Genomic DNA, 13,252 nt, shown 5'->3' with positions numbered 1-13,252 from the left:
AAAAAGAAGCCAGTGTAGGCAATTCACTGTTGGGAGTGGACATGCTGAGTCTGTGCTCCGGGGAAATCTCAGCTTTTGTTTTCCATCTCATAACCTCATCTTTCTGGGAATGGTCATCTCTTTGCGAAATTCGGCAAAACAGAGAGTTGCATCTATTTATCGTGTCCGCAAGCCATGCCTTTTGAAATAGTAACTTTCAAGAACCAGAGCTAGCCAGAGAGGGAGGGGACCATGATTAGGAGTCAGATGCCCTAACTCCCATTTCAGTGTGTTTCTGATTCACCACCACCCTTCTTCTGGATGACTTGGCTAGCCAAGTGGGGGGTTTGGATTTGTCCCCACAGGTGACAAGGAGGCACAAGGCTGTTCTTTGTAGAGCTACCACTGGGACAGCTCTGAGGACTGACTGGGAAAGGAGGGAAGGGTGGGGGGGCAGTGATGCTTCTCATTGTCATACTGACCCGCGGCAGGCTGTCAGTTCCGGCCAAAGACATAAAAACCCTCAACTAAAATGGGCTATGAAGGGACACACTGGGGAGATTTTTACAAGATGAAAATCTAAAATGAAGCGAAATGGGTATGGTGGAATTGGGAGAAAGGTCAACTTAGTATCACCCACAGGTTGGGTGGCTAGGAGAGAAATGGAGGTTGAAATACAGAAAGAGCGTCCAGTCTTGGGGAAGTCACAGTAAGTTTAGAGACATGTTGAGTTTGGGATAGGAAGATGTCCAGTAGAGAGGGGCTTCTCTGTGACTGGACCTCAGAGAGATGCCATTGCCAAAAATACAGTGTAGAGGTGTTAGCACAAAGGTGGTAATGGCCATGGGAGGTGTCCTGGGAGGGCATACAGAGAGGGGGAACTAAGGTCACTGGGGACCTGGGGACAGGGCACACTGACACCGAAGAGAGTTCCAGAAGAGCCCATGAGAAAGTGAGAGGGAATGGTCAGGGGGTCCCAGGAAAACAGCAGAGGACTCGCATGGAATCAGGTAACCAGAGTCAACACTCCTGTTCTGCGCACCAAACTATCACACTGGGGCTCTGGGTGATCAAAGGAGCTGGAAGAAAGAGAAGCCACCTCCATGCATAGACATCTGTTTGCTTCTTTGTCACCAGAGACCTTGAACTTGTTCCATGCAGGGGAGCTGCACATAATCCCAAGTAATGAAAAGGATGAGTTAAGAGTCGAATGGCAAGGGGACTCAGATGAGGGGTGTGTCACACACTTACCACGATGAGCGCCACCACAGACAGAGTGTAGTAAATTGAATCCCTCAGCAGGCACCAGGAGGAAAGAGCCACAACCTGAATGAAAAGAGAAGACAGTAACAGGATATTCGACGGTGCAAAGGAGAAAGCATGGCTTCTGGTGGCTCTCGCCAGTGATAAACCGGGAACACAACTTAGTATTTCTGTCTCCTGGGCTGACCCCAGTCAATCTGCCTGCAGGTATGAATTTATGGAAGGCCTTTGGCTGTATTAGTTTGGATCTTCTGAAAGACAAATTCCAAGAAGGGATTAAACCTGCAACAGTTTTATGAGGGGAAGGCACTCATAAGAGAAAACGGGGAGGCAGCCGGGGGGAAGGTAGGAGGGCCACCCAACCCGTTTTGGGTCTGACCCATGTGAAGGAGGGAGGGTGGACATGCCCCAGGCTGCTGGGCAGCACGAGGAAGGCTCAGCAAAGCAGAGTCAAAGACCTGTGTCTCCCAGGAACCCACCAGCCTTAGCATTCCTCATGACAAGGGGATGAAGGAGCCACCCACCTTGTGTCCTTGTCAAGGCTCTCATGTTTGCTGCAGCCTGGGCTCATGGAATGAACCCAGGGCTGGACAGCCGTTGCCCTTCACAAGGGGCCTCTGCAGCCACCTCCTCTCACCTCTATTATATGCCTGTCCTTGTGGGCACCTGACTCATGATTTGATCAGAATTTTTTAAAACACTGATTTGCATATTTATCTGGAGAAAATGTTATTCTTAGCAGTTGGACAATGTCCCTTTAAGGATAGGATGGCTCTGCCATCATGAGGCCAGGAGACACACTGCTGGAGGCTATGACAGGCCTGGCCTGCTGTGTCCAGACTTCCTACAGGGAGAGGCCCCTGGATGAGACAAAGGGGGGCAATGGAGCCGGGCTGGGCTGTGGGGAGGAGAGGCTGCTGGGAAGGGGGGAGCTGCAGATGCCAGGTTAAGATCCCTGTTCTGGAGGAAGAGTCATTTCTCCTTGGTAAGTCCTTCCAAATCACCTTTTGAGGGATACCTGTTCTTTCTTTCTTTACTTTGTGGAGTGGGTCCATTTTGGCAGACTCTCACAAAGAAGGGTGGGAGCGTCTACAGAGAGGGGTGGAAGTGCTTCTTGCCTGTCCCTCACAACTCCTTCCCACCTCCCTAGACAAGTGTCAAGCACCCCTCGGCCACAGGACCTGTCTAGCTGCCTTTGCCCTTGGCCTCGTAAGTGAAGAAGGACACAGCAAATATCAGCTGTTGGCTGGGCCAATGACAGCCACATGCTGCACTAAAGACAAAGGGAAAAAAGGATTCGGGGACAAGGCAACATTTGGAGTCTTTTCTCTCCCTGACAACTGTGTCAGTCTATAAAGAAAAGATCAGGCAAAGTCAAACCAGAAGAGGCTTTCTGGATTCAAATAACATGAAAGATAGGACTTAAATAGAACCATAAATGAGTAATGAGGTCTCCTTCCATGAACACATTCTTCCATTTGTTATAGGGACACTTAGGTATTTTTCTGTTGCTGATTTTGCCTTATTAGGTCTTGTACTAGCAGATCTAAGTTACAGACGACGGGGTTGTCAAGAAGAGGGCTCATGCCACAGAAATCACTTTAGAACAAATGTAAAGTATTCTTTACCCTCTTATCATGTATGTGTATATAATAGTGTATTTATGTGTAGCATAATAGTGTATGCTATTAGAATCCGTGGTCATCTATAGAATAGCTTACATTGGACTGGACCATCCATTTTCCAGCAGGTCATAAAAGGTTGTGAATATTTATTCAGCATCAGATGGCTAGGAAAATGGACATAAAACATATGGCAAATATCAATTCTGAACTGCCTTAAAAAAATCTCTTGGGCTTTTAGTTTAAGATAACAGACTAGATACATACCCATGACCTTTGCTCTTGTTACACCAAAATAATATAATAGTAAAGGTTTTTTTTTTCTTTTTAACAAGATATAAACCCCCAAGGAAAAGAGAATGTAAGGACTTATCAAAAATTTTATTTATTTGTCAGAGAGGTGGGGAGAGAGAGAGAGTGAACACAAGTTGGGAGGAACAGCAGGCAGAGGGAGAAGCAGACTCCCCACTGAGCCAGGAGTCCGATGTGCGCCCGATCCTAGGACACTGGGATCATAACCTGAGCAGAAGGCAGATGCTTAACCAACTGAGCCACCCAAGCGTTCCAGATGCTGGAAAGCAGAAGAATGATGGAATACTCAGGTGGCAGTGGGCAAAGCTCTAGACGTAGGGGTGAAGGAGGGTCTGAAGCCAGGATAACTGAAAGAATATTTGAAAATATAACCCACAAATTATTTCCCTCACTTCAAGCAAACCAGTGACTATACCTCCCTCACCTTAAGAGAAACAGGAAACCTGGCACTTGAAGACAGAAGTTCCAGAAAATAGGAGAGAGAAAATAATCAAATAAATATTTCTTAAAAATTCCCAGAAGTTAAGCATGTGCATTTTCTGAGTAGAATGGCCTCCTGAGTGTTCAGCACAATGGACCAAAAAAAAAAAAAAAAAAAGATGTACACCGAAGTATATCATTATGAATTTTCAGAATCCTGGCACAAAGAAAAAAAAAGGTCCTAGAAACCACCTGAAAGAGAAAAATGGGATTACATACAGAGGATCAAAGCCAGAATGACATTTTATTTTTCAACAAAAGCACTGGGAACGAGAAGACAATGGAGTGACGCCTTTAAAATTAGAGAGGAAAATTATTTCAGCCTGAAATTCTGTGCCCAACCAAACTATTCATTAAGAGTGAGAGAAGAATAAAAACAAAAGTGTAATTGTCTCAAAACCTTTACTTCCTATGTATCCCTTCTCAAAAAGCTACTGGAAGACCACCAGTTTTGATGCTGGATACCTGAAACCAACGTAACCTTGTGTGTCCAGTATACGTCATCTAAAAAATGTAGTTGTGTCAGAAGAGAGGGAAATGGTGCTGGTGGACTGGAAAAAAGAGCTTTCACAATAAGCTTTTTAGAACTGGTTGGCTCTCTAAGCTCTGTGCATATATAACTTAAATACAAATTAAAAAACAAGAGAGTATAGTACAAATTATCCACTTTGATTCACTGCTGCAAGATACACCTTGCATTCAGCCTACAGGCCAACTCTGGATGAGTCGTGATTATTTTATTCTCCAGAACAGCTCTCAGTCGTTGGACCATCATCAAATTTAGCTTCACATTCACAGCCCACACCGGAGTGAAACCAATTTTTTTCTATAGAAGCAATGAACCAGAAGACAAGTAAGAAGGAGTCAAACCAGAGGATAATTTCTTTCCACACTCTAGAGCGAATTAAAGCACCGTTGATGAACCTGCGGGGTCTCTATTGAGAGCTGTGACATGACCTCCTGGCTGCCTCTACCTTACGCTTCTGTGACTGCCACTCATCACAACAGCAAATATTTACCTGACGCTTTCTGCAAATCTGGGGATCCAGAAGGGTTATCTCATTCAATCCTGTCATGACCTAATAAGGTGGGCACCGTCACCCTTGCTGGCCAGCAATCTGGCGGGAAGGGCTGGGATCTGAACCAGGAAGTCAGAGTCTCAAGCCCCTGCCCCCTCCTACTATGGCACAATGCCTCACTGCAGGCAGGGTTGAAAAGCAAACATCCATTTGTGATTGCCTCTCATGGAGGTCATCCTTTCTCTACAACCTTAAGCCATTAGGCAGGTGTGTTGGAGATGGTAGCCAAAGGAGGGAAAAATTGAAGGTAAGAGACCAAAAAAAAAAAAAAAAAAAAAAAAGAAAAGAAAGCAGTGACCACAGCTCAATTTAGAATATGTACTGCTTTACAGAGATTCAGGCCAAGGAATCCAAGCAGAAAAGTCTTACCATAAGGACCGCAGATATGGATATGGTATGGATGTATTCCAGGAGGGAGAGAGTACGTGAAATAAACTGGAAACTACTCTGTTTAGCTAGTTTAGTTAAAACAAACAAACAAACAAACACCAATATAAGCTCATTGTTTGGTGACTGAATGTTTCACTTTTCCACAAATTGGGGTGCTTGGGGTCTAAGGGGTTCCCTTTGCCTCTCGGTGAAGGGTGTTTTATCTCTAGAGGGAGGACAGCAACCATCGGATCCTGATCCTGAACACATTTATTGGCAGAGAGAGACATGTTAGCACGTCTTCATCAAAATGGGAGCCTCTTTGTCATCTGCTGTCAGGTGTTACCCAGCTTGGGGGGGGGCACTTATGGGAGGACAGTAGCTCCTTAGCACTTTGCAAAGTGGCTGCAAGGAAGACCGAGAAGTCACTCTAGCGAAGAGACCAGAACAGGGCTCCTGGGAGGACACCAACAGTGAGTAATTCTGCCCTTGACCTCATTAATCCATAATGCAGATTGGTACAGATTACAAAAGGCCATCGCTGGCAAACTCCCCCCGTAAATTAAAGGCAGACACTCTATTTGCTGCCTAGCTCTAGGAATCCCTCCCAACTGAAATTTCAGCTTGATATTTCTTGATCATCTTTTCTATTTCTGGAGTGCATTTCACACTTTTTCTATTAAATATGCAACTTTAGTTTCCTTTTTATGATTTCATTTAGTTTCAGAGTGGCATAATGCCAAAAAACCACCCTTCTAAAACAAAAAAACACATTCTCCTTTATTCAAATGTTGACTGATAATCTTCTGGAATTCTGGCTCCTTCTAGGAGGTTAAAAGTAATTGTTTATGATAAAATGGTATGTTTTCTGTATATTTCTGGATATATATTGCAAATCTATATATAGCTATTTATACATGTGATAATATACACACATAGTAATATGCAGATACAGTGTAAATATACATAATATAATGTAATACATATAATAGTTTTTTCTCAATGAACAGTAGAATTTGACAATGCAGACACATTTTAAAAGGCACACATACCCTTGACTTGCAAGCACTTTGCCTTTTTGAAAAACTATTGAAGCAGTCAGAACAGCATAATGGTTACATGACATAAAACATACAACTATCATCTCAGAAATGCTGTGATTTCACACAGATTTCACGGAAAAGGGATTTGAAAAATCATAACATGAGCTTTGTTCCAAGCTTTTGAGCTGACACAATTTCTACAGCCAATTCTTATCTCAGGAAAGGCAGCCACACGACGTAGAGCAAGGATGGGGCTCTGGGGCATTCCCCACCCAATGTGAGCATGGTCAGCGGTACCGAGAATGGGTCTTCCTCCCATGGGGAAGGCTTGGCGCTGCTCTCTGTGCATTGTTCAAAGACACTTTTTAAATCCTTTGATCCTGGGAAAAACCCCTTTTATATAAAAGGCTCCTGCCTTCTGGTTTATCGTCAGAAACGGACCCTAACAAGCAGGCCATGTATGAAAGACCCTGCTTCCGCAAAATACAGTGAACCTTCACTTATTAATCTTCGCAAACATGAAAACGAATTTATACGTTTAATTTTATTTTTCTAAGAAATCTCATTTTGAGATGTATGTGGGCAAAGCAAATGACAAGTAAACAAGCTGCTATTGGAGATATATTTAAATGAAAAATGAGGCTGCACCGGGAGTGCAGACACGTGGTAAACTCTCGAACACGCGTTCTTCGTTGATTGTACTGAACAGTAACCATGGGTGTTCATCATGACCTGTAGCGCCCAGGACTCTGGAGTGCCTTCTCAATCATCCAAAACATTACGTGCAGTCGTAAAATGCAAGTTATTGCCTGGTAGGTCTTCAAAATATGGTAGCTCCAACTGTGCTCACACCCATCAGAATTCACAAGGGGTCAGCTAGCTCTGCCTTAGGGAAGGAAATCCCAGACTTGTGGCCACAGGATTGTGGCCTGCTGTGTTCCTGGAGCCATGTGCCCACGCTAGGACAAGGTGTAGAGTCTGCATTTACCACTGCCTCTGGCAGCACTGTGTACCAGCACCAGGTAGGAGTTGGTTGAATACATGTAGAGTACTGAGGTTAATGTCATGTCACTGGATATGTGAGCTTGGCTCCACCCAGAAACAGAGCCTGAGGCAAGGATCTGAGTGCACCAAGGTTATTTGGGAGGTGGTTCTAGGAAGCAGTGCTGGGGTCTGGGGGATACAAGAAGCAAGTTACAGCAGGTACAACTGGGGTACAATCCTGATTCCTGCTAGAGAGTTCTGGGAAACCAGGGAGAATGTGCCTCTTCCCTTGTCTCACCCAAGGGGAGAGGGAGCTGGGGTATTTATCCACCCGCTCCCATCAGTCACTGGTTGAGGACCCAGCACCCAGGGTCCAGCACCCAGGTCTGCTGATCCCTGACACTCCCTGCCCCAGGGCAGTGACCAAGGAGAGCCTTTAGAAAGAGAAATGCAGGTATGGTGGTGCAGGTGGAAGTCAGGGTGGTGGGAACTGAGATGAGGAAGGGCAGGGGATCATGGAGCACCAACAGTGTCTCCTGTACCCAAAACATAGATTTATTCACAGCAATCCAATAATCAGTGTAAGCATTCTCTCCCACATGCATGCACACATGCATACACACACACACAGTTGTGTTTTTTAAAAATATGTTATTTACTTATTTGAGAGAGAGAGAGGAGAGAGAGAGCAAAAACACTAGTGGGAAGAGGGTCAGAGGCAGAGGTAGAAGCAGACTCCTGGCTGAGCACAGAGCCGACGTGTGGTCTAATCCCAGCACCCCAAAATCAAGACCTGAACTGATGTCGGATGCTCAACCAGCAGAGCCACCCAGGTGCCCCATACATACAGTTTTGTAAGCTTAAAAATACAACCCAATTCCATTTACATAAGATTTGAAAGCAGAACATACTAACTTATGCTGCTTTTTAAAAAGTTTATCTATCTATCTATCTATCTATACATATATTTAAATTTATTTATTTTTAAGTAATTTCTATTCACCACCCTAGAGATCAAGAGTTGCATGCTCTACTGACTGAGCCAGCCAGGCACCCCAAACTTATGCTGTTTTTAAATCTGGAATGGTGTTCCCCGTGGGCCAGGAATCGAGTTTGAAAGGGCACAAGGGGCTCCTGCAGGGCAGTACTGTTCTCTTTCTTGATCAGGGTACTGATTACTGCGTGTGCTTAGTTGTGAAAAGTCACTGAGCCGTACAGATGATATGTGCACTTTCCTGAATGCATGTGGTCCCCCAATAAAAATGCTACCTGAACAAAAGAAAAATGCAATTGCTGTGTTGGTTGTCAATTACGTATTAATTTTAGTAGTAACTACTCCTTCACATTGAGAGTTGGCTTAGGAGTGAAGTTGCCAGATAAGATATAGAACACCCAGTTAAATATGATTTCAGGCAACAATAAGTAATTTTTAAAAATATAAGTATAATCTTGAACATCACTCGGGAAACATATTAAAAATATATTTGTTGCTTATCTGAAATTGAAATTTAACTGGGTGCCCTCTATTTTTATTTGCTAAATCTGATAACCGTCCTTACAAAATTTTGGGTCTTGGTTAAAATACTATTTTGCCTTTCTTTAAGTACAAAACTGGAGGTTTGGTGATTTTGAAATATTCATAAGGCCAAGGGAAAGCTGATTTTTTTCTATATTATCTGTTTATCTCATGCAGGATATTGATTGCTGTTTTGTTCTGGTTGTCTGGCCTGCTCAGAGGATCTGTCCCCCTCAGTTTCTTGTTAATTGCAGTCATTGCCAAGATGTACATTACAATACTGTGGGTGTGATGGAGAGGATTTCCACAACACCAAGACTTTTGGCTTCTCTAGGAAAAACCAGAAGACCTGGCAACCTGGGGGTGTTCTCACGTCACTGTGGAGCTGTCAGAGATGCCCTCTTTAGACAGGACATACATTCTTTAGCTTGCCACAGTCCCCTCAACTCCACTGTCTTCAACTCCAAAGACAAGAGTCCACTGCCGTATATAACTTTCTCTCTGCTATTGGTTTTCTTAGACTGGACAGCCTCAATCATTTTCATATATACGTGGGCTCTGCAGGAACATGCATTTGTGATCCCTGACCTAAAAGAATTATTTTAACTAGTGTTGACCATGCTGAACGCACTGGCTGCCATTTCTTCACAGTCCAACATCATGCTGGGGGTGGGGGTCTTAAACATTTTGTGAAATGCACACCTTCATACTTTATGGACCTCTTTTCAGAACTGTGTAGTAAAAGATATAAAATAAATAACAAAGACTGACCAAGAAACCGATTTACTGAAATCTGGTTATCAAAACATGGAGAAATGGAGATATTAGTAGTATACATGCTTCTTTATTACCAAGAGCCAGGAAGTTTCCTTATTGTAAGAAGAGTTAGTCATTTCAATGTAGTGATGAGTAAGGAGAGCAATCCCAGATAATCCACCATAGTTGTAACATAGCATGAATATTTCTTGTATTTCTGCTGGAGACAAAGCCACGGGTAGCTACTGCTGATTTGGTGCCTCATGAATAATGAAATGAAAGGTTAAACCTACGTGGTTTAGAAAGATGTAATTTCAGAAAGATGTAATATTTTTTCTCACTCAAGTTCATAGACTCCTCTAATCTAGTTTTTGGAAAAGGAAGTCCTGAGGTTCTACTCTTTCTCGGTTCCTGGCTTTTTGTCATTTATGTAATTGTCCCTCTGCCAGAAAGGTTGTGGGAGGTGAGGCGGCTCTCAGTCCCTTCTGGGTGTGGTGATAAGCACTTGGATGGAGGGGCTTGAAACTAATGGCAAAAGCACTCTTTGGGGCTCTCTGATGATTTCAATTATGTGTGCTGTTTCATCCATTATCCTGGAGAGAAACTCGGCTACATTTATATCGGTTTCCAGGAAGAACTGAAGTGGCTCACAAACATTCATTCTCCTACCTCAGCCTGGGAAATGCAGAATGGGTGTCAGTCCTCTGGCTGAAGTGATGCTCTCGCCACAGCCTGGTGCGTGCCTCCTGCTATTTACCCAAGTGTGGCCCGGAATGGGTGGTTCAAAATGCAACTCTCAGGCCCCGGTCTAGGTCTGCTGAATCAGAAGCTGCATCTTAACAAGATCCCCTGGTGACCATGTGCACATTACGGTGTAAGAAGTGCTGGCCCAGAAGACTGAGAATTTCCAAGTCTGGGTCACACCTGTGGAATGGAAATGTAAAGAGCAGGAGGCTGGTGGGGTGGCTCCTCCCCTTCACTTGGGGCACTGAGGCTGGACACAATGCTGTGGGCATGAGTAGCCACTTAGGATCTTTGCACCAAAGAGCAACTAGGTGTGTTTGAGCTGAAGCTGCAAATTAGAAGCTCCTTAATGCTTCTGTGTATGGTGGTTCGTACACTTTGTCCATTTCTACCACCAAGCCTGCCGAAGACGCTGGGGGATCACCCCTTGTCCAGTCCCTTCGGAGAACCATGGCAGGGAAGTCCTGGCTCCCTTGTACACTCTCCTACTCTGTCTGCTGAAAAGATGGTATAAAGACACCAAAGTAGAGTAGTGTTGAATTTATTTTTAAATTTATACCTTTTGAGGGTAGTAGCCAAATATACACAGGAGGCAAGTATTTCCTCATTTCATGGATTATGAAACCTAGAAGGACAATTTCAAGCTTGTGGGATCATATCAGTGTCCTGACGTGGGACACCTCATCATAGGTAGTAAGGTCCCCCCAAATGCTGTAGGCCTTCTCTGCATTCGAAGTGTTGATGAGAAAGGAAGTTAATACTGATCATGTGAGTTCAGAAATCAGACAGCTAACACCATGTATTTTAGTTAGGTTTCTGGAAGCTCTGGCTAAAATTACATACATTATCCCTGGCAGGATCCATGTTTCCCTGCCTTCATCAAGTTATAAAGGAGAGGCAATGTGGATTGTGTACCTTAAAAATTGGTTAGTTAAAATTAAAATTAAGATTTATCCCTACTGTTTGACAAAGAATAGGACTTCCACAATATCAGGAGTTATTCTGTGTTCTAATGGAATATGTTTTCAAAGGAAATGTGGGAGGACATCACTTGTGTGGGGGCTGTAGGTAGCAAAGGAAGCACCTGTCCCCTACTCATGAGTAGATGCAGTGCGGTGATATTTTCATACTAAAAAAAATACTGGTTGCCACGTATGTGTGGCTCATCCGGCTCCAGTTAATGTCAGGCAATCTATTTTAAGCAATTTCTGTGACTCAGGGTAGGGACAGCAGGTGACGTTCATGAATCGATTCTGAAGCCAGGGCACACTGAACACAAGAACATTTCTTTAATGAGTGCTTGGAAGATATTTTCTCCCCGCATTAAAGAAATTGCTAATTAAAACATGGTAACATCAATAACGCATCCTGGGTTTATCTGCGTTAGGCAATAAAGCAGAAAGCTGAGGGAGTGGAGTGGTGGTGGGGCGGGCGCGGGGGTGGGGGGAACGCGTAACACCAGCTGGCCAACCAAAACCTCTTCCCAAAACAACCGAAGAATAGTTCTTAGCCAAAAACATAGCCAGAGGTTATCTCTGTGGTTAGGTTAATTTTCTCACTTTGCAGATGACCGTGTAAGTGGAGAGCAGTTAGTACCTTAGCGGTTCAGGGAATCAGAAATGTCATCAAAATGGTGTGGGAAGCACCCAGTAGGGAGACATGTTCATGCCGTGCGGAGGAAGCCAAGGCAAGGGGTGTCTTCCAGATGTCTTCCAGGACTGGGGGTGGGGTTGCACCCCTCCATTTGCAACCTCGTCTCCAGCTTTCATTCTCTCCACTTTCCAGAGAGCTTTCCCCCAGCTTCACCCTTACTGTGCTGTGTGATCCGGGACATGGTCCGTTCTCTACTGACCATGGAGTTGTGGAGTGACTGAGCCAGGTGTGAGTACCCACAGAGCCCCCATGGTCAGCCCCTTACAGGTGATTATTTAACTTACCTGGTCATGAGAATGACCTGGGTCTGTTTGACAAATCCAGATTTCTGGGCTCACCCCAGACCTTCTGAATCATCCTCAGGGAGGCCTGATTCTCACCCTTGGCTGTTCAGTGGAACCATCCGGAAGCCTTATGAAACGCACATGCTTGGGTCTGACCCTCAGAGATGGTGAGTTAGCTAAGCTGGGCTGTGGTTTGGCCACTGGAGTTTTCATTCTCAGGTGATTCTACCCTGAGCAGCAACCGTTGACACCTCTGTTCCCTCCTGCTACGACCTGTTAGTCTGATAGATGTCCAGAAAATGAGAAATGAGAAACTGCCCGGCACTACCCAGTCCCACACAACATGGAAGAAAACCCTATCCTCTGTGTATGAGGTTTTGAGAAATGACAATGAATTTTATATATTCCTTATGAATATTTCATAGTCTACACACTAGGAGTGTTTGCCATCCATCACTCTGCTTATAAAGTAGATTTGTTTTAATATCTCTTTTAGATTTATAATAAAAATTCACTTTGTGAGTCATGTCAGTGTCAAACAAAAAGTGCAGAATTGCTGGATTTAACTTTATAGCTGGAAAGATGCAAAGGCTAGGGGCTGGAGTCATTGGCAGCCTGGCTCATTTGCATGACCAGTGGCTCCTGTTGGCCTTGGACTGGGATCTCAGCGGGGGCTACTGACCAAATTTACATATGGCTTCTCCACATGGCCGAGGCTTCCTCAGGGATAGCAGCCTCAGAGCAGTCAGACACTTATGTGGGAGCTTAGGGCTCTGAATGCATGTGTCCGAAGAGAGTAAGCAGAAGCTCTATAGCATTTTAGGACCTGGCCTCAGGGATCACACGGCTTCATTTTACAGTCACAAAATTGATAATGTCTAACCATTGTTTGAAGATTTTAAATTGGATAGGAGCACTGACAGGACATTTTTAATATATTTCCTTTCAAATGAAACAAACACTTAAGGTAATAAAATGTTTAAATCAAATTTCCAAGGGTGCATTTGGTTGCATAAATCACAAACATTTATATAAATTATCTCCGATCTTGGGAGACGGAAGAAACATAAATCTGAGTTTTCATAAATGCCTTCCTACTCCTATCTGATTTTAAAATAAAAGTCCACTGAAATTTTTAAGGTTTGGGCAACACAAACTTTAAAACACA

At 44.0% G+C, this 13,252-nt stretch overlaps 1 protein-coding gene across 1 annotated transcript in view; it reads right to left on the bottom strand.

The window, feature by feature from the left end:
* Nucleotides 1-13,252, bottom strand: part of LOC111141642 (solute carrier family 24 member 3) — a 486,337-nt gene that overhangs the window by 60,303 nt on the left and 412,782 nt on the right. Inside the window, exon 7 of the mRNA XM_022494365.1 lies at nucleotides 1,231-1,305. Within this exon, the coding sequence (XP_022350073.1) occupies nucleotides 1,231-1,305 (75 nt within the window). The remainder of the gene's footprint in view (nucleotides 1-1,230; nucleotides 1,306-13,252) is intronic.

Source organism: Enhydra lutris, unplaced genomic scaffold (genome assembly GCF_002288905.1).
Source record: "Enhydra lutris kenyoni isolate GAN:26980312 unplaced genomic scaffold, ASM228890v2 scaffoldscaffold6, whole genome shotgun sequence".
Taxonomy (NCBI): Eukaryota; Metazoa; Chordata; class Mammalia; order Carnivora; family Mustelidae; genus Enhydra; species Enhydra lutris.
The sequence above is the reverse complement of the archived record's forward strand: the minus strand, read 5'-3'. Positions and strand labels throughout refer to the sequence as shown.